This window comes from Nerophis lumbriciformis, linkage group LG23 (genome assembly GCF_033978685.3).
Source record: "Nerophis lumbriciformis linkage group LG23, RoL_Nlum_v2.1, whole genome shotgun sequence".
In the NCBI taxonomy this organism is placed as follows: Eukaryota; Metazoa; Chordata; class Actinopteri; order Syngnathiformes; family Syngnathidae; genus Nerophis; species Nerophis lumbriciformis.
Window position 1 is genome coordinate 10,080,621 of NC_084570.2, and position 21,552 is coordinate 10,102,172.

The window sequence follows — 21,552 nt, forward strand, 5'->3', positions numbered from 1 at the left end:
ATAACTTTTTAAGACGTCGCTGTGTACACGGACGTAGGGAGAAGTAAAGAGGTGTGCTAGGGGTGCTGGAGCCTATCTGCCATTAACGCATATTTTTTTTGACAGACCTACTAATGACTGTTATAAAGAAACCAAAATACAGTATTTGAAGGTCACAGACAGAGAATTGTCTAAGTGGTATTCTAAATGGTTTTCTCGACATACAATACTAGTTTCCGTGAAAGACATGTGTCACTGTTAACTTAGTCAATGTTAAACCACACTGAACTACTGTGTAGTTGCATAGTATTAACACGTCAGTGACGTGCAGTCACTAGAGGCAGGTGAGGCGGGGCCTCACCTGCCATCATGGAAAGAAAAAAAATGTAAAAAGAAAAAATCCATCCATCCATCCATCCATCTTCTTCCGCTTATCCGAGGTCGGGTCGCGGGGGCAGCAGCCTAAGCAGGGAAGCCCAGACTTCCCTCTCCCCAGCCACTTTGTCCAGCTCCTCCCGGTGGATCCCGAGGCGTTCCCAGGCCAGCCGGGAGACATAGTCTTCCCAACGTGTCCTGGGTCTTCCCCGTGGCCTCCTACCGGTCGGACGTGCCCGAAACACCTCCCGAGGGAGGCGTTCGGGTGGCATCCTGACCAGATGCCCGAACCACCTCATCTGGCTCCTCTCGATATGGAGGAGCAGCGGCTTTACTTTGAGCTCCCCCCGGATGGCAGAGCTTCTCACCCTATCTCTAAGGGAGAGCCCCGCCACCCGGCGGAGGAAACTCATTTCGGCCGCTTGTACCCGTGATCTTGTCCTTTCGGTCATGACCCAAAGCTCATGACCATAGGTGAGGATGGGAACGTAGATCGACCGGTAAATCGAGAGCTTTGCCTTCTGGCTCAGCTCCTTCTTCACCACAACGGATCGATACAGCGTCCGCATTACTGAAGATGCCGCACCGATCCGCCTGTCGATCTCACGATCCACTCTTCCCTCACTCGTGAACAAGACTCCGAGGTACTTGAACTCCTCCACTTGGGGCAAGATCTCCTCCCCAACCCGGAGATGGCACTCCACCCTTTTCCGGGCGAGAACCATGGACTCGGATTTGGAGGTGCTGATTCTCATCCCAGTCGCTTCACACTCGGCTGCGAACCGATCCAGTGAGAGCTGAAGATCTTGGCCAGATGAAGCCATCAGGACCACATCATCTGCAAAAAGCAGAGACCTAATCCTGCAGCCACCAAACCAGATACCCTCAACGCCCTGACTGCGCCTAGAAATTCTGTCCATAAAGGTTATGAACAGAATCGGTGACAAAGGGCAGCCCTGGCGGAGTCCAACCCTCACTGGAAACGTGTCCGACTTACTGCCGGCAATGCGGACCAAGCTCTGACACCGATTATACAGGGAGCGAACCGCCACAATAAGACAGTCCGTTACCCCATACTCTCTGAGCACTCCCCACAGGACTTCCCGAGGGACACGGTCGAATGCCTTCTCCAAGTCCACAAAGCACATGTAGACTGGTTGGGCAAACTCCCATGCACCCTCAAGGACCCTGCCGAGAGTATAGAGCTGGTCCACAGTTCCACGACCAGGACGAAAACCACACTGTTCCTCCTGAATCCGAGGTTCGACTATCCGGCGTAGCCTCCTCTCCAGTACACCTGAATAGACCTTACCGGGAAGGCTGAGGAGTGTGATCCCACGATAGTTGGAACACACCCTCCGGTTCCCCTTCTTAAAGAGAGGAACCACCACCCCGGTCTGCCAATCCAGAGGTACCGCCCCCGATGTCCACGCGATGTTGCAGAGTCTTGTCAACCAAGACAGCCCCACAACATCCAGAGCCTTAAGGAACTCCGGGCGGATCTCATCCACCCCCGGGGCCTTGCCACCGAGGAGCTTTTTAACTACCTCGGCAACCTCAGCCCCAGAAATAGGAGAGCCCACCACAGATTCCCCAGGCCCTGCTTCCTCATAGGAAGACGTGCTGGTAGGATTGAGGAGGTCTTCGAAGTATTCTCTCCACCGATCCACAACATCCGCAGTCGAGGTCAACAGAGCACCATCCCCACCATACACGGTGTTGACACTGCACTGCTTCCCCTTCCTGAGGCGGCGGATGGTGGTCCAGAATTGCTTCGAAGCCGTCCGGAAGTCTTTTTCCATGGCCTCACCGAACTCCTCCCATGTCCGAGTTTTTGCCTCCGCGACCGCTGAAGCCGCACACCGCTTGGCCTGTCGGTACCTGTCTGCTGCGTCAGGAGTCCCATGAGCCAAAAGAACCCGATAGGACTCCTTCTTCAGCTTGACGGCATCCCTCACCGCCGGTGTCCACCAACGGGTTCTAGGATTACCGCCACGACAGGCACCAACTACCCTGCGGCCACAGCTCCAATCGGCCGCCCCGACAACAGAGGTACGGAACATCGTCCACTCGGACTCAATGTCCAGCGCCTCCCTCGTGACATGTTCAAAGTTCTTCCGGAGGTGGGAATTGAAACTCTCTCTGACAGGAGACTCTGCTAGACGTTCCCAGCAAACCCTCACAATGCGTTTGGGCCTGCCAGGTCTGTCCGGCATCCTCCCCCACCATCGCAGCCAACTCACCACCAGGTGGTGATTGGTAGAAAGCTCCGCCCCTCTCTTCACCCGAGTGTCCAAAACATGAGGCCGCAAATCTGATGACACAACTACAAAGTCGATCATGGAACTGCGGCCTAGGGTGTCCTGGTGCCAAGTGCACATATGGACACCCTTATGTTTGAACATGGTGTTTGTTATTGACAATCCGTGACGAGCACAAAAGTCCAATAACAAAACACCACTCGGGTTCAGATCCGGGCGGCCATTCTTCCCAATCACGCCTCTCCAGGTTTCACTGTCGTTGCCAACATGAGCGTTGAAGTCCCCCAGTAGAACGAGGGAATCACCCGGGGGAGCACTCTCCAGTACTCCCTCGAGTGAATCCAAAAAGGGTGGGTAATCTGAACTGCCGTTGGGCGCGTAAGCGCAAACAACAGTCAGGACCCGTCCCCCCACCCGAAGGCGGAGGGAGGCTACCCTCTCGTCCACCGGGTTGAACTCCAACGTGCAGGCTTTGAGCCGAGGGGAAACAAGAATTGCCACCCCAGCCCGAAAAAATATATATTAAATTGTTAAATGTATCCAGTGATTATACTATAAAGTTATTTTCCATTTAACTTCACCAGTTTTAGATTATTTTTATTCAAAATCGCTGAATTTTCACATTTGCCGTTCAAATACTGAGAAGAGACGGTGCGGTGAACAGCAGCCAGTCGAGGCACGTCACTCAGTGCCTCAACATGGACGGACTCGGCTAACTGCTGGTCTGCTGTGCAGTGAGACCGTATTGCTATATGAACTATATTATACATTTCCATAGTTTAGTTAGCTGAGGTATATAATGTACAGTGTATTTTGTCAACAACTGTATGTGTGTAACGTATTTCTTGTGCTGAGCGATCATAAAACGGCTGCAAAAGACGCACTGGCTGAGGCTCGCCTCCTGCACCCCCGCCGTAGAATGCATGGCAACCCCTGACGGGAGTGTTATATCAACTAAAGCCCACACTTAAACTTTCCACGTGCAAGATTGAATCTATTTAAAAAAGTTATTTTATAAGAAGCCAAAAAGTGCAAAAACAATCATGTTCGTGTTGGAGGAGTTGTGAATGACTGCAGGGCCACAACATTAGGTACACCTGCAGACTGCAGGTGTACCTAATTCACAACTCCTCCAACACAAACATTATTGTTTTTGCACTTTTTGGCTTCTTATTAAATAACTTTTGTAACCTATTTTTATGGGCTTTCCTCTTTGGGATGTTAAGTTCCTGTTATGCGCTGTTATACAGTATATGCCTTGAGCTCTTATTTTGAAGGCGCTAAGAGCGGAATTTTGACACGTTGGAGTGGAGCGGAAGTTTTTGAAAGAAGGTAAATAAAGTGGTCCTCGTGTAAACTGGAGCCTCCGTGTTTGTTATTTTGTAGTTTCATACAGTATAGGCGACATTTATAAACCCTCGGTTACACTTTTTTAAATAGATTCAATCTTGCACGTGGAAAGTTGAAGTGAGGGCTTTAGTTGATATAACACTCCCATCAGGGGGTTCATTAATCCAGCACAACAGCGGCGCATTTATAAGTAAAGGTAAGACCATAATAAAGTTTTTTTTATTAAATGTGCTTTTTTGTGTGCTACAGTTTGTATGTGTAAAGTTAAAGTTAAGTTAAAGTACCAGTGATTGTCACACACACACTAGGTGTGGTGAAATTTGTCCTCTGCATTCGACCCATCCCCTCGTTCACCCCCTGGGAGGTGAGGGGAGCAGTGGGCAGCAGCGGCACCGCGCCCGGGAATCATTTTTGGTGATTTAACCCCCAATTCCAACCCTTGATGCTGAGTGCCAAGCAGGGAAGAATGCTGGTATGAGCTTTTAAACATAACCTGTTAACTGCTGCCAATCAAATGGTGAATAAGATACTCTTTAGGGTTCATATGTTTGTAAATCTGACTGTGATGAAGTCAGTGCCTCACCAGCCATCAACCTCACCGCACGTCACTGTAACACGTGCACACAGGGACTTCAAAATAAAAGCATGGAAGTATCAACCTGGATTTGCGCTTGTAAGAAATCGTTATCGTCATTGTAGTAAAGACATATTACAAAATTGTCCCAGAAGCTCCATTAGATAAGAGCAGAAAATATCGCAGTGACGATTAGGGGGTGTGAATCTTTGGGCACCTAACAACTCGATCTGATTTTTGATTTCTAGGGTGACAATTCGATTCAGAATCGATTCTGGATTTAACGTGATTCTAAAATTAACCGATTCTCGCAATGTATTATTTGGCAAGATAATTATAATTAAACTTTTTCTAAACAGATTACAGGTAGAAAAGCTCCTTCTGGTTGTATGCAGATGGCCTAAAAACATAATTGGCTTTTGATTATTGTGAATCGATTTAGAATCGGGATGGATAAGAATCACAATTTGGATGGATTTTTATGTACCCCTATTAACGATGAGGCAAAATGACGGCACAATTTTATTGGCTTAGACCAGTGGTTCTCAAATGGGGCTACGCGTACCCCTGGGGGTACTTGAAGGTATGCCAAGGGGTACATGAGATTTTTTTTTTTATATTCTAAAAATAGCAACAATTCAAACATCCTTTATAAATATAAAGAAAAACCTATCTTTTTTCCCAAATAGTTCAAGAAAGACCACTACAAATGAGCAATATTTTGCACTGTTATACAATTTAATAAATCAGAAACTGATGACATAGTGCTGTATTTTACTTCTTTATCTCTTTTTTTCAACCAAAAATGCTTTGCTCTGGTTAGGGGGTACTTGAATAAAAAAAAAAATTCACTGAAAAAAGGTTGAGAACCACTGGCGTAGACGCACTCCCTACACACGTGCCCTGAGATCGGTAGGTCGTGAGTTCAAAGCCCGGCCGAGTCATACCAAAGACTATAAAAATGGTACCCATTACCTCCCTGCTTGGCACTCAGCATCAGGGGTTGGAATTGGGGGTTAAATCACCAAAAATGATTCCCGTGCGCGGCCACTGCTGCTGCCCACTGCTCCCCTCACCTCCCAGGGGGTGCTCAAGGGTGATGGGTCAAATGCAGAGAATCATTTCACCACACCTAGTGTGTGTGTGACAATGATTGGTACTTTAACTTTTAACTTTTAAAGGTGGCCAACATGGCTCAGCAACTCTTCTTCCCTCATGGGCTGGCTCTAACAAGCAGGCAAACACCACTGCCCCCTGTGGTCCAATCAGTGAATCACAGCTTTGCTGCAACAATATCAAATGAAACAAGAAGAATCCCAATAAAAATATGCACACATGAAAACGACGGCAAAAACCTGTCGTAGGTTCAAACAAACTTTCTGGCCAAAGTGACAAGAAAGGGTGCGAGCGATTGTTAGTTTCGGTTTCAATTTCAGCTAAGTCAACGTCGGTCAGCCTGTCAGAGGAGATAGCGGTTTCCACAGTATTGTGATGCATTAACAAGCTTTATGGATCATACCAGAGCTATAACTAAAGATACAGTATAAGTAGATACGTCATGCTTCATTAAGCTGCGTGCCTACGGAAAGCCTAAGATAGTCAAGCAAAATGCCATTAGGAACCAAAACTGAAACGAGGACAACAAAAATGCTAGCATTTTGTGCTGCTTTCGGTTGTGGAAACAAAGACACTAGGAATAATCTTTAATTGGTAAGATTTTTTTTTTTAAACCAAAAACCATTTTTTGTATAGTAATAATACCGTATTTTTCGGACTGTAAGTCGCAGTTTTTTTTCATAGTTTGGCTGGGGGTGCGGCTTATACTCAGGAGCGACCATACTTGCCATACTTGAGACCTCCGATTTCGGGAGGTGGGAGGCGGGGCGTGGTTGGGGGGCGTGGTTAAGAGGGGAGGAGTATATTTACAGCTAGAATTCACCAAGTCAAGTATTTCATATATACATATATATATAAGAAATACTTGACTTTCAGTGAATTCTAGCTACATATATATATATATATATATATATATATATATATATATATATATATATATATATATATATATATATATATATATATATATATATATATATATATATATATATATATATATTTATTTTATTATATATATATACACATATATATATATAAATAAGAGAAATATTGAATTTCAGTGTTCATTTATTTACACATATACACACACATAACACTCATCTTCTCATTGTTGAGTTAAGGGTTGAATAGTCCATCCTTGTTCTATTCTCTGTCACTATTTTTCTAACCATGCTGAACACACTCTCTGATGATGCATTCTGATTCGTCTCCTTGTTGTGTGCGCAGTTGTGCACTGCACTCTTTAAAAGCCGTCGATGTTATTGTCACATATGCATGTACAGTAGATGGCAGTATTGTCCTGTTTAAGAGTGTCACAACATTGCTGTTTACGGCAGATGAACTGCTTTACTGTAGACGAAAACGTGACTGCTGTTGTTGTGTGTTGTTGCCGCGCTGGGAGGACGTTAATGAAACTGCCTAACAATAAACCCACATAAGAAACCAAGAACTCGCCCTCCATCATTCTACAGTTATAACGTGATTGGGCAGGCACGCTGTTTATATTGTGGGAAAGCGGACGTGAAAACAGGCTGTCGACACATCACTCAGGTCCGCCTGAATTTCGGGAGATTTTCAGGAGAAAATTTGTCCCGGGAGGTTTTCGGGAGAGGCGCTGAATTTCGGGAGTCTCCCGGAAAATCCGGGAGGGTTGGCAAGTATGGGAGCGACTTATGTGTGAAATTATTAACACATTACCGTAAAATATCAAATAATATTATTTAGCTCATTCACGTAAGAGACTAGACGTATAAGATTTCATGGGATTTAGCGATTAGGAGTGACAGATTGTTTGGTAAACGTATAGCATGTTCTATATGTTATAGTTATTTGAATGACTCTTACCATAATATGTTACGTTAACATACCAGTTGGTTATTTATGCCTCATATAACGTACACTTATTCAGCCTGTTGTTCACTATTCTTTATTTATTTTAAATTGCCTTTCAAATGTCTATTCTTGGTGTTGGGTTTTATCAAATAAATTTCCCCAAAAAATGCGACTTATACTCCAGTGCGACTTATATATGTTTTTTTTTTCCTTCTTTATTATGCATTTTCGGCCGGTGCGACTTATACTCCGAAAAATACGGTATATGTTTTTATAATGACAACAAGGGCAATTGCATGAACATCTATTGAAAAACAACCAAGTCATGATTTATTTATAACATACAACGCATTGTAGTGCATTGCTTAAATGGAATAGTGCTAAGATGGCCGCTACATCAACATGCTGCTCACTATTACTGCTATAAAGTGTGACCTATTTATATCTATGGTTCATACATTTCAACAACAGCTTCGGCAACTTCAGTACAAACCTCTCCATGTTCATAGAGCTCCATGACGATCCATATCGGGTTGTCGTCAATGACTCCAATCAGACGCACGATGTAGGGGTGGTCTAGATTTTTCATTAATTCTGAAATTACATGCCATCCATTTGTTAATTTTCAGGGTCGCGGTTGAGCTCAAGTCTATCTCAACTGACTAATTATGCACACCCAGTCAGCTACAAAGCACATACTGTATTGACAAACAACCATTCACACTCATATTCACATCTATTGACAGAGTCACCTATTACCCCTAGATGCATGTTTTTGGACACTGGAGTCACCGGACTTATTGTTTTGCAGTGTGGAATGTTACAAAAGGCTTGATCAAGTAAAATCACACAAACAGAGAACAATGGTATGTGTAAAAAACATTAAACTGTTCATTAATTAAAGGGGAACATTATCACAATTTCAGAATGGTTAAAACCATTAAAAATCAGTTCCCAGTGGCTTATTATATTTTTCGAAGTTTTTTTCAAAATTTTACCCATCACGCAATATCCCTAAAAAAAGCTTCAAAGTGCCTGATTTTAACCATCGTTATAAACACTCGTCCATTTTCCTGTGACGTCACATAGTGAAGCCAACACAAACAAACATGGCGCATAGAACAGCAAGCTATAGCGACATTAGCTCGGATTCAGACTCGGATTTCAGCAGCTTAAGCGATTCAACAGATTACGAATGTATTGAAACGGATGGTTGTAGTGTGGAGGCAGGTAGCGAAAACGAAATTGAAGAAGAAACTGAAGCTATTGAGCCATGTCGGTTTGAACCGTATGCAAGCGAAACCGACGAAAACGACGCGACAGCCAGCGACACGGGAGAAAGCGAGGACGAATTTGGCGATCGCCTTCTAACCAACGATTGGTATGTGTTTGTTTGGCATTAAAGGAAACTAACAACTATGAACTAGGTTTACAGCATATGAAATATATTTGGCAACAACATGCACTTTGAAAGTGCAGACAGCCCAATTTTCATCAATTAATATATTCTGTAGACATACCCTCATCCGCGCTCTTTTCCTGAAAGCTGATCTGTCCAGTTTTGGAGTTGATGTCAGCAGGCCAGGGAAGCTAGGGTCGATAGGGGGTTTAGCTCGCTCGTCTGCGGGAACAAACTGCCGCCATTGCTTGCCGTGCTACCGAGGTCCTTTGTCCCTGAATTGCTCACACACTCCGGCAGATTCAATGGGGGTCTGGTTGCAGATTTCTTTGACTTTATCGTTGGAAATGCATCTGCTTTGAGTGTCGCAGGATATCCACACATTCTTGCCATCTCTGTCGTAGCATAGCTTTCGTCGGTAAAGTGTGCAGAACAAACATCCAATTTCTTGCCACTTTCGCATCTTTGGGCCACTGGTGCAACTTGAATCCGTCCCTGTTCGTGTTGTTACACCCTCCGACAACACACCGACGAGGCATGATGTCTCCAAGGTACGGAAAACAGTCGAAAAAACGGAAAATAACAGAGCTGATTTGACTCGGTGTTTGAGAAAATGGCGGATTGCTTCCCGATGTGACGCCACGTTGTGACGTCATCGCTCCGAGATCGAATATTAGAAAGGCGTTTAATTCGCCAAAATTCACCCATTTAGAGTTCGGAAATCGGTTAAAAAAATATATGGTCTTTTTTCTGCAACATCAAGGTATATATTGACGCTTACATAGGTCTGGTGATAATGTTCCCTTTTAACCGTCTGAAATGATGCGGTCTTTAAGTAATTGTTTTGTTTTGGCAACACCTTCAGCAGTGGCCACAATAATCGATTAGGTTGTGCCCATGACGCAGTAAATGTTATGATGCAAACACGTTTGTTACTGGATACTTTATAATACGTTTCTGCCTTGGAGACTCTGAATTTGTAAGTGATATGCAACTATAATTACTTGATAATTGTTTGTATTGTCAAATATGGTGTCTTAGACAGTCCTTCTCAATTAGTGGCATGGGGCCCCCCTGTGGGGGTGCAGTGCAATGCCAGGGTGGGTGGGGGGGTGTGGGGCACAGGGGTGCCTGTGACCAATATGCTTTTTTTTGCCATACGAGAATATGTCGAAGGATATGTAGCGCTTTGCTTCACTGTGACTACGGTGTTGTTCACTTTAATGTTAATAAGGATACAATGTATTGCAGAGGTGTATTTATAACAATTTTATAGACAAATTATACTCTTTATAGCTGTGGTGGAGTGTGGTGGGCCCGACATTTCTTTTTTTTCCTAGGGGCGTTATAACAGAAAATAATTGAGAAGCACTGAATTAAGGACACTTATTACATATGTACAGCTTGTGTGCTTAGCTGTTGTGTAGCTACTCGCTGCTAGCTACTAGTACCTATCGCCCTATATCTAAATAACTTGACTAAAATACAAGAAATTATATTTATATATATAATACCATAAGAAGTCTTAATTTCCCCTCGGGGATTATTGAATGTGAGTGCGAATGTTGTCTGTCTATCTGTGTTGGCCCTGTGATGAGGTGGCGACTTGTCCAGGGTGTACCCTGCCTTCCGCCCGAATGCAGCTGAGATAGGCTCCAGCACCCCCCCGCGACCTCAAAAGGGACAAGTGGTAGAAAATGGATGGATGGATGGATTATTAAAGTATTTCTGATTCTGATTCTGAAAAAAACAACCCTGTGTGCTTATTGGAGGACATGAAGCTGTGTAACTGTCCAACTTTTGCTACTTGTATCTGAAACTTTAGATTTCAAGCTTATACAACACGATATTTGGGATATCAATATCAATATCGGATTGGGACATCGCTAAATAGAACATTCAAACGAAAAACAACTCACCGGCTTCACTAAGAAACTTCTCCTTCACGCCTGGTGAGCAGTCCTTGCATGTTTTGATGGCCACTTGGATCCTTTCCCCTGTCTGTAAACACAACACACAGTCACTATAATGATTATACATAACAAGGCAGGTAGTTCTGTACAGTTCTATCACGCTAATTAACTCACCGGGCTTTTATAAACACCATCATGAACCTCTCCAAAGAAGCCCTCACCAAGGATGCGACCCACGATGACATCAGCTCGGGATATCCTATGCTTCTCTGAGTGGACAAACAAAAAGATATTAAAAACATTTGTTAAATAATCTTACAGTTTTCTGATCGTCAAGCATGATTAGGATTTGACTCACCGCACGGCATCAGTATGTCCTCGGAAATCTCATCATAAATGTCGGAACCTGATGAGACAAAACATTTTCAAAATGTTCTACGATTCATTTTTGTTTATTAGTCTGCAAGTTGTGTATTAAAGTCAGTCAAACCTCTTTTGTGTGGGGAGGAATCATCGCTGGAAGAGATTAAACAGCCTTGCTTAGGTGTCAAAAAAAACAGGTACAGTACAAATAATAATACTCACTTTCATGTGGTAACGACAAAAAATGTGTACTTTTATTATTTTGTCTAAAAATTATATCTTTAGTGGGTGGACTTGCAGATTTACCATGATTTTGTTTTTATTACATTGAATGAATGTAGTATATATATATATATATATATATATATATATATATATATATATATATAGCAGTGACTCTCAAATTGTGGTACACGGGCTCCATCTAGTGGTACGCCAAATAATCACTTAATTACATATTCAAACACAGTGTTACTGTTCAAAATATGTGTGTTCAAACTTATAAATAAATTCTCTGCCTTGTTTAATGAATATTTAGGCCTACTACACTACTGTACTTTAATGTTGGTCATTATGGTGGCACATGGAGAGATGTTTTTTCTGAGGTGGTACTTGGTGAAAAAAAAAAAGTTTGAGAACCACTGATATACAAAACCCCGTTTCCATATGAGTTGGGAAATTGTGTTAGATGTAAATATAAATGGAATACAATGATTTGCAAATCATTTTCAACCCATATTCAATTGAATGCACTACAAAGACAAGATATTTGATGTTCAAACTCATAAACTTTATTATTTTTTTGCAAATAATAATTAACTTAGAATTTCATGGCTGCAACACGTGCCAAAGTAGTTGGGAAAGGGCATGTTCACCACTGTGTTACATGGCCTTTCCTTTTAACAACTCTCAGTAAACGTTTGGGAACTGAGGGGACACATTTTTTAAGCTTCTCAGGTGGAATTCTTTCCCATTCTTGCTTGATGTACAGCTTAAGTTGTTCAACAGTCCGGGGGTCTCCGTTGTGGTATTTTAGGCTTCATAATGCGCCACACATTTTCAATGGGAGACAGGTCTGGACTACAGGCAGGCCAGTCTAGTACCCGCACTCTTTTACTATGAAGCCACGTTGATGTAACACGTGGCTTGGCATTGTCTTGCTGAAATAAGCAGGGGCATCCATGGTAACGTTGCTTGGATGGCAACATATGTTGCTCCAAAACCTGTATGTATCTTTCAGCATTAATGGCGCCTTCACAGATGTGTAAGTTACCCATGTCTTGGGCACTAATACACCCCCATACCATCACAGATGCTGGCTTTTCAACTTTGCGCCTATAACAATCCGGATGGTTCTTTTCCTCTTTGGTCCAGAGGACACGACGTCCACACTTTCCAAAAACAATTTGAAATGTGGACTCGTCAGACCACAGAACACTTTTCCACTTTGTATCAGTCCATCTTAGATGAGCTCAGGCCCAGCAAAGCCGACGGCGTTTCTGGGTGTTGTCGATAAACGGTTTTCGCCTTGCATAGGAGAGTTTTAACTTGCACTTACAGATGTAGCGACCAACTGTAGTTACTGACAGTGGGTTTCTGAAATGTTCCTGAGCCCATGTGGTGATATCCTTTACACAGTGATGTCGCTTGTTGATGCAGTACAGCCTGAGGGATCGAAGGTCACGGGCTTAGCTGCTTACGTGCAGTGATTTATCCAGATTCTCTGAACCCTTTGATGATATTACGGACCATAGATGGTGAAATCCCTAAATTCCTTGCAATAGCTGGTTGAGAAAGGTTTTTCTTAAACTGTTCAACAATTTGCTCACGCATTTGTTGACAAAGTGGTGACCCTCGCCCCATCCTTGTTTGTGAATAACTGAGCATTTCATGGAATCTACTTTTATACCCAATCATGGCACCCACCTGTTCCCAATTTGCCTGTTCACCTGTGGGATGTTCCAAATAAGTGTTTGATGAGCATTCCTCAACTTTATCAGTATTTATTGCCACCTTTCCCAACTCTGTCACGTGTTGCTGGCATCACATTCTAAAGTTAATGATTATTTGCAAAAAAAAAAAAAGTTTATCAGTTTGAACATCAAATATGTTGTCTTTGTAGCATATTCAACTGAATATGGGGTGAAAAGGATTTGCAAATCATTGTATTCCGTTTATATTTACATCTAACACAATTTCCCAACTCATATGGAAACGGAGTTTATATATATATATATATATATATATATATATATATATATATATATATATATATATATATATATATACACACACACACACACACACACACACACACACACACACACACATTCACACAGGTGCATCTCAATAGATTATGATATATGTGAAAGGCTAATACAAAAAGTGAAACTTTTGTATGCTATACATTCACTTTGATTTTCACAATAGATTCTCACATTTCTTAATCATTTTGATGATATTTGGCTTATAACTAATAAAAACCCCAAATTCAGTGGAGGAGAACGGGTTTGGTTGTCACACTATTTACTCTAGTGTGAATTGCTCATTATCCAAACATCACTCAAGATAAATAAGGTGTTGTCTTGAAATGTTTATCCCTCTTATTTACCGACTACCAAACGGTGACCAAACCAAGCCCATCACGGGGATGGGCAATGTTTTTTTAATGGGAACATTTTTCTTCTCACAAAGGCAAGAAGGCAGAACTAAATGTGAGTGTTGAATTGCATTAAGTAGACAAATACAAAACCTTATGCACTTTTACAGAAAAAAAATGTTTACGAGTTAACTCATGTGACTAATCTCTAAGAATCATCGCATTAATCATCTATATATCCAGAATAATCATGCAATTTATTTTGACTGCACATTCTTCTTTACTTAGACTGTGGATGGTGACTTGAAATGTGGCGCTGGTTACGATACGGTCAAAATTTCACATTCAAAATACACCCTGACTGGCCTTTAGATAAAACTGCAAATAAATGTAGTGCATTCAAGTCAATAAATTCTAACAATAAAATTGCAACTGTGTCCAAATATTATGCTCAATTTCTAAATTTAAATTATGTGATTAATCATGATGAATCCGAATTCAAAATGGTTTTATTTAACAATTATATTTAATATTTTGGCCACTGTAACATTGCACACTTTTAGACATTAAGACTGTGTTTGAATATAGGAAAATAAAACACTGTACTTTAACTGGTTCTTTGGCATACTACTAGATCTAGCCCACATATCACTAGTAGTACATGTACCACAGTTTGAGGATCTCTGCTCTTGGTATATGTGACAACCAACCCCCAGAAAACTGCAATAACCAACCCAAACTGGAATTTCATGCCAGCATCAAGGCTAACAACCGTCTAAAAACTAGTTATTTTGCTAAAACCATTTCAAATTATAGCTTTCTCTTCCCACTTTTTAAGGGTGACAATTGTTTCCCTACAATTTCTTATGAAAATCAGAAAAAATGTTCACCTCAAGTTCAGCCATCTTACCCTAGAACAGTGGTCCCCAACCTTTTTGTAACTGCGGACCGGTCAACGCTTGGAAATTTGTGCCACGGACCGGGGGATATGGTTTTGGTTTTTTTGTCATAAAAAAATACAATCATGTATCCCTGCAGACTGTATTGATCCATATTGATATATAATGTAGGAGCCAGAAATATTAATAACAGAAAGAAACAACCCTTTTGTGCGAATGAGTGTAAATGGGGGAGGGAGGTTTTTTGGGTTGGTGCACTAATTGTAAGTGTATCTTGTGTGTTTTATGCTGATTTAATAAAAATAAAAATAAAAATAAAAATATATTTTTTTTAATTTAATTTTTTTTTAATTTCTTGTGCGGCCCGGTACCAATCGATCCACGGACCGGTACCGGGCCGCGGCCCAGTGGTTGGGGACCACTGCTCTAGAAGACTATGTAGGTGAGCATTGATCCAACTGCCATTACCGTAATTTCCATTCCATAACAAGGTAGAAATGGATGTGTTGGCCCTGTGATGAGGTGGCGACTTGTCCAGGGTGTACCCTGCCTACCGCCCGAATGCAGCTGAGATAGGCTCCAGCACCCCCCGCGACCCCAAAAGGGACAAGCGGTAGAAAATGGATGGATGCATGGATGGTGGCGAGTTATAATTAGTGCGCCATACAACCCGTCTGACAACCAACCCCCTTCCCCGAATCTCGTATAATTTGAAAAACGTCCTGAACGTTTGATTGCTCTTTTCTCTGACTTGAACGCCTGAAATCAAATAATTTGTGTTCTGATTAAAGGCCTACTGAAATTATTTTTTTTTATTTAAACGGGGATAGCAGATCCATTCTATGTGACATACTTGATCATTTCGCGATATTGCCATATTTTTGCTGAAAGGATTTAGTAGAGAACAACGACGATAAAGTTTGCAACTTTTGGTCGCTGATAAAAAAAAGCCTTGCCTGTACCGGAAGTAGCGTGACGTCACAAGTTGAAAGTCTCCTCACATTTCCCCATTGTTTACACCAGCAGCGAGAGCGATCGGGACCGAGAAAGCGACGATTACCCCATTAATTTGAGCCAGGATGAAAGATTCGTGGATGAGGAACGTGAGAGTGAAGTATTAGAGTGCAGTGCAGGACGTATTTTTTTTCGCTCTGACCGTAACTTAGGTACAAGGGCTCATTGGATTCCACACTCTCTCCTTTTTCTATTGTGGATCACGGATTTGTATATTAAACCACCTCGGATACTATATCCTCTTGAAAATGAGAGTCGAGAACGCGAAATGGACATTCACAGTGACTTTTATCTCCACGACAATACATCGGTGAAGCACTTTAGCTACGGAGCTAACGTGATAGCATCAGGCTTAACTGCAGATAGAAACAAAAGAAATAAACCCCTGACTGGAAGGATAGACAGAAAATCAACAATACTATTAAACCATGGACCTGTAACTACACGGTTAATGCTTTCCAGCCTGGCGAAGATTAACAATGCTGTTGCTAACGACGCCATTGAAGCTAACTTAGCTACGGACCTCGACAGAGCTATGATAAAAACATTAGCTCTCCACCTACGCCAACCCTCATCTGCTCATCAAGACCGAAGCTCACCTGCGTTCCAGCGATCGACAAAGGACTTCACCCGATCATCGATGCGGTCGGCGGCTAGCGTCGGATAGCGCGTCTGCTATCCAAGTCAAAGTCCTCCTGGTTGTGTTGCTGTAGCCAGACGCTAATACACCGATCGCATCTACAGCTTTCTTCTTTGCAGTCTCCATTGATCATTAAACAAATTGCAAAAGATTCACCAACACAGATGTCCAGAATACTGTAGAATTTTGCGATGAAAACTAAGCCTTTTGTATTGGATACAATGGCGTCCCAATACTTCCGTTTCAACCATCGACGTCACGCGCATACGTCATCATACATAGACGTTTTCAACCGGAAGTTTCGCAGGAAATTTAAAATTGCACTTTATAAGTTAACCCGGCCGTATTGGCATGTGTTGCAATGTTAAGATTTAATCATTGATATATAAACTATCAGACTGCGTGGTCGGTAGTAGTGGGTTTCAGTAGGCCTTTAAGATGCGCCTGAATACACAGTGATCTTATAAAGTTATTAAAATGAGTTCAAAAGTAAACAAAAAAAGATCACATTCATACTTGTCAAGAGTTGGCATTATAAAACGTTTCAAATAAAAAACTCACGGTTTTGGAATTTGAGGTAGTTCCGTTCTCCCTGTAAGAATAAATGATGAGCGAAATTAACATGCATATCTCATATAACAATATCAATTGCCTTTTCCAATTTCGGAGTATACTGTACTTTTGCCAGGTCTGCTAATGAGTGAACCCTCAGAGACGCCCTCCAGCCGGCAGTATCCATCAATCAGGTCAGCCATGTTTCCTGCGACAGCCAAAGATGCTATGCTCACCGAGAGTGGCTGCAGGAATAAATCGGGTATATAGTGTTGAATTGCAGAGTGTTTCTGAAAATTGTTATTTAAAAATTGCACTTGTACAAGGATCACATAAAAGGGCTATTTGCAGCGGTAAGGCTGCTCCCTAGAGCAGTGGTTCTCAACTTTTTTTCAGTGATGTACCCCCTGTGAAAATGTTTTTAATTCAAGTACCCCCTAATCAGAGCAAAGCATTTTTGGTTGAAAAAAAGAGATAAAGAAGTAAAATACAGCACTATGTCATCAGTTTCTGATTTATTAAATTGTATAACAGTGCAAAATATTGCTCATTTGTAGTGGTCTTTCTTGAACTATTTGGAAAAAAAGATATACAAATAATTAAAAACTTGTTGAAAAATAAACAAGTGATTCAATTATAAATAAAGATTTCTACACATAGAAGTAAGCATCAACTTAAAGTGCCCTCTTTGGGGATTGTAATAGAGATCCATCTGGATTCATGAACTTAATTCTAAACATTTCTTCACAAAAAAATAAATCTTTAACATCAATATTTATGGAACATGTCCACAAAAAAATCTAGCTGTCAACACTGAATATTGCATTTTTGCATTGTAATAAATGGAATAGCCTACTTGATTTGATGTTCAGTTTATGAACTTACACTCATATTTTGTTGAAGTATTATTCAATAAATATATTTATAAAGGATTTTTGAATTGTTGCTATTTTTAGAATATTTAAAAAAAATCTCACGTACCCCTTGGTATACCTTCAAGTACCCCCAGGGGTACATGTACCCCCATTTGAGAACCACTGCCCTAGAGGGTGTTTGAACAAGCTGCAAACAGGGTAACCTATACCCTCTTCCTGGTTCTACCATTAAAGCCAACGTTAAGTTACAATGCAGTATTTAGAAAGGATTGATGATGATTTTTTATGATATTTTAAAATGTCTTCAAAGGGAAAGATTAAAAGAAAAATAAATAGTGTGTCAAGTCCCTTAAGTTACCTGCTTGGTTCCCTTTATGTGAACGTTGAGCTGAGCTCGGCCATTGATCTCAGTAGAGCAGGAGATGCTGCTCACCTGAGAGAACTTGGCCAGACGGATGGGCTGGGGAATAATACATTGTCTTTATTTCACCGAGAAGCCATTTCAAAGCTGAGATGGACTTTTAAAAGCGAGTGACCTTACTGTGGAGTTGTCAGTTTGTTGACTGATACCCTCAGGGCCGATGACGAGCTCTATTGTGACACTCCAACCGTGCTTGAGGGAAACACAGGCAAACAGGCTTAAACAAACACACACCCACACTCGGGGGAAAAAAAGCACTTCATGCGTGTGAGACTGTGGCAGAGAGCGCCCACAAACTATCGCAAGTAGAACATTGTGGTGGGAGATGTTGTTTCCTACCATGAGCTGGCGTTAAAAGTTTGACACGACATGAAGTACAATTACAGTGTCTAATAGTTCTGCCCTCGGCTTGTTCTTTGTTGGCCTATGGCAGTGTTTTTCAACCTTTTTTGAGCCAAGGCACATTTTTTGTATTGAAAAACTTCTGAGGCACACCACAAGCAGAAATCATTAAAGGGGAACATTATCACCAGACCTATGTAAGCGTCAATATATACCTTGATGTTGCAGAAAAAAGACCATATATTTTTTTAACCGATTTCCGAACTCTAAATGGGTGAATTTTGGCGAATTAAACGCCTTTCTATTATTCGCTCTCGTAGTTGTGACGTCACATCGGGAAGCAATCCGCCATTTTCTCAAACACCGAGTCAAATCAGCTCTGTTATTTTCCGTTTTTTCGACTGTTTTCCGTACCTTGGAGACATCATGCCTCGTCGGTGTGTTGTTGGAGGGTGTAACAACACGAACAGGGACGGATTCAAGTTGCACCAGTGGCCCAAAGATGCGAAAGTGGCAAGAAATTGGACGTTTGTTCCGCACACTTTACCGACGAAAGCTATGCTACGACAGAGATGGCAAGAATGTGTGGATATCCTGCGACATTCAAAGCAGATGCATTTCCAACGATAAAGTCAAAGAAATCTGCCGCCAGACCCCCATTGAATCTGCCGGAGTGTGTGAGTAATTCAGGGACAAAGGACCTCGGTAGCATGGCAAGAAATGGCGGCAGTTTGCAGAGGTGGGACCAAGTCATTGCTTTGCAAGTCACAAGTAAGTCTCAAGTCTTTGCCCTCAAGTCCGAGTCAAGTCCCGAGTCAAGACAGAGCAAGTCCGAGTCAAGTCCAAAGTCAAGACTGGAAAGTCTCAAGTCAAGTCCCAAGTCCTGCATTTTGAGTTTCGAGTCCTTTCAAGTCGTTTAACCACAGACTAATATATTTACACAGATTGTGTATGCTTTTAAAATGCTGTATTTATTTATTAAAACAAGTGCATTTGAAATTGCAGGGAAAAAGATAGTGCTGACATTGCACTTCAAAATAGCACTATTAACCAGTCATTTTAAACATGTAACTCATTCCTTTACAGAATAAACACATTTGAAAAAAACAAGTGCAACTGTACTTATTTGCACAAAAGTGTTAACATTGTATTTCAATGGCATATTGCATTGTAACTAGTTCCACAGCAGTTTCTATCCTGTTCTTACCTTATCTCATTGATCTCATCTCATACTGTATGTGTGTTTATGTGTGCGTACACATGAAAAACATAACAAATATATGAACATAACAATGAACAGAGTTGTACTTTTTAGATGTCAGGACCCTATGCAATATGTACACATATTCTTAATATAGTATACATTTTAACTGACCTTTATTTGACTATGTTTGTCTTTTTGTAGGTGGCTAAAATACGCGGTGCTGCTGACCACCGTCTAACTTTACGTTACTGTGTGTGATACATTGACTAACGTAATGTTACTGTGTGTGATACATTGACTAACGTTACGTTACTGTGTGTGATACATTGACTAACGTTACATTACTGTGTGTGATACATTGTCTAACGTAACGTTATGTGTAGGTACCTCATGCAACCCTGCTTAAAAAAAAATCACTTGACAAAAAGTATGAATAAGGTAGCAAACTGCAGTGGACGCAACAGATTGCCGTGTTTGCAATGACGTTGTAACCATAGACATCTTATAAGTAGACGCAGGTTGCTGTGACGTGAGCAATTTGGCCGCCATCTTGAAGTGGTGATGAGGAGCCGGCGAGCAGCCTAAACTGACAGTTGAAAGGTAGAAAACAAAGATGCCGGGCTGGTGTTCAGCGTTTTCCTGCTCAAATGAGCGGACTGTTGAAAATAGGAATCGGGGGATTACTTTTCACAAGTAAGATTTAACATTAATGTACTATTGGTTGTATCTTATGAAAATAATATTACCACAGAGTTGAGAAGGATCAAAGAGCTTCAATATTTGTATGTGAAAATCACAAAGAAATCTTCTGGGGGAGGATGACGCCCCTACAGGGGTTTGGTTTACAAACTTTCAGCCCCACCTAAAACACGCCACTGATTATGATGCATTCTCATTTTAGGCAAAGTATAAGACAATACTTTCTTAACAGTATAATTGTAACCAGGAATAAGTCTTCAAGTAACAATATTCAAATACTAACATTGTTGGGTAAAACAGAATTTGGTTTTATTCTGAATCCAGTGAAACAGATTGGTGGTTTTAGCTGATATGAAGACTTTCAGGTGTTTATATGTGTTTATGTTTAAGTATTTGGCAGACGCTTTTATCTAAAGCGACTTACATAAAATAATACATATAAAACAATCACTGCAAATATTATCATTTAAGGGAAGAATTTAATAGAAAATATCAATACAAAGTGTCAAGACAGAATAAACTCTCTGCTGCTGCAGCAACAGAGATACAGTCTATAGGTCCCTAAGATATATAGATATCTAATGTATTCATACATTGTTTATGTAGGATATACGCATGTATATATAACCTAATCATATTGTTTCTTCAACTTAAAAATAGTTTACCGTTTTTTCCCCTTCTCTAGGATTATATTCCCAGTTTTGATCTCGGACGTCTGGTCACTTATAGCATATAAGAATATTATATTACTGTTAAGCAAACTATGAATACTAAAACACGCCAAAACATGTGTCTGTTATCATAGCTACACGTATGACAAAAAAGGGGGGTGAAAATCAGTGGTATTCAGTGAGGTAAAATGAATTAAATGCGCTGACAGTTCATTGTTCCTGCCAAATGAATTGCACTGAGTGGAGCGGATCACCACTCCAAGATGGCGGCCCCGCGCCTCGTCTGCGCCAGTAGGCAGTAGCGCTCCATGCTGCGTCTATTTATAAGATGTCTATGGTTATAACGTTAGCAGTGAGTTTGCAGCCTCACTGATTTAACTACACAGCAAATACAAGTCACGTAACTTAGCCAATAAATGTTATCTTACATTCAAAACTTACCCTTCTTTGTGCAACTTCAAATGTTGAACGTT

At 41.3% G+C, this 21,552-nt stretch overlaps 1 protein-coding gene across 4 annotated transcripts in view; it reads right to left on the reverse strand.

Annotated features, from left to right (window-relative positions):
- The window catches only part of LOC133622418 (protein-tyrosine kinase 2-beta-like), a 63,697-nt gene that overhangs the window by 20,294 nt on the left and 21,851 nt on the right, over nt 1-21,552 (reverse strand). For all 4 annotated transcript variants that reach the window (XM_061985156.1, XM_061985155.1, XM_061985154.2 and 1 more), the window contains exons 9-17: nt 18,284-18,355; nt 18,101-18,202; nt 16,995-17,112; nt 16,877-16,907; nt 11,291-11,316; nt 11,159-11,206; nt 10,975-11,069; nt 10,807-10,888; nt 7,982-8,082 (exon numbers count right to left, since the gene is read on the reverse strand). In XM_061985156.1, the coding sequence (XP_061841140.1) occupies nt 7,982-8,082; nt 10,807-10,888; nt 10,975-11,069; nt 11,159-11,206; nt 11,291-11,316; nt 16,877-16,907; nt 16,995-17,112; nt 18,101-18,202; nt 18,284-18,355 (675 nt within the window). The remainder of the gene's footprint in view (nt 1-7,981; nt 8,083-10,806; nt 10,889-10,974; nt 11,070-11,158; nt 11,207-11,290; nt 11,317-16,876; nt 16,908-16,994; nt 17,113-18,100; nt 18,203-18,283; nt 18,356-21,552) is intronic.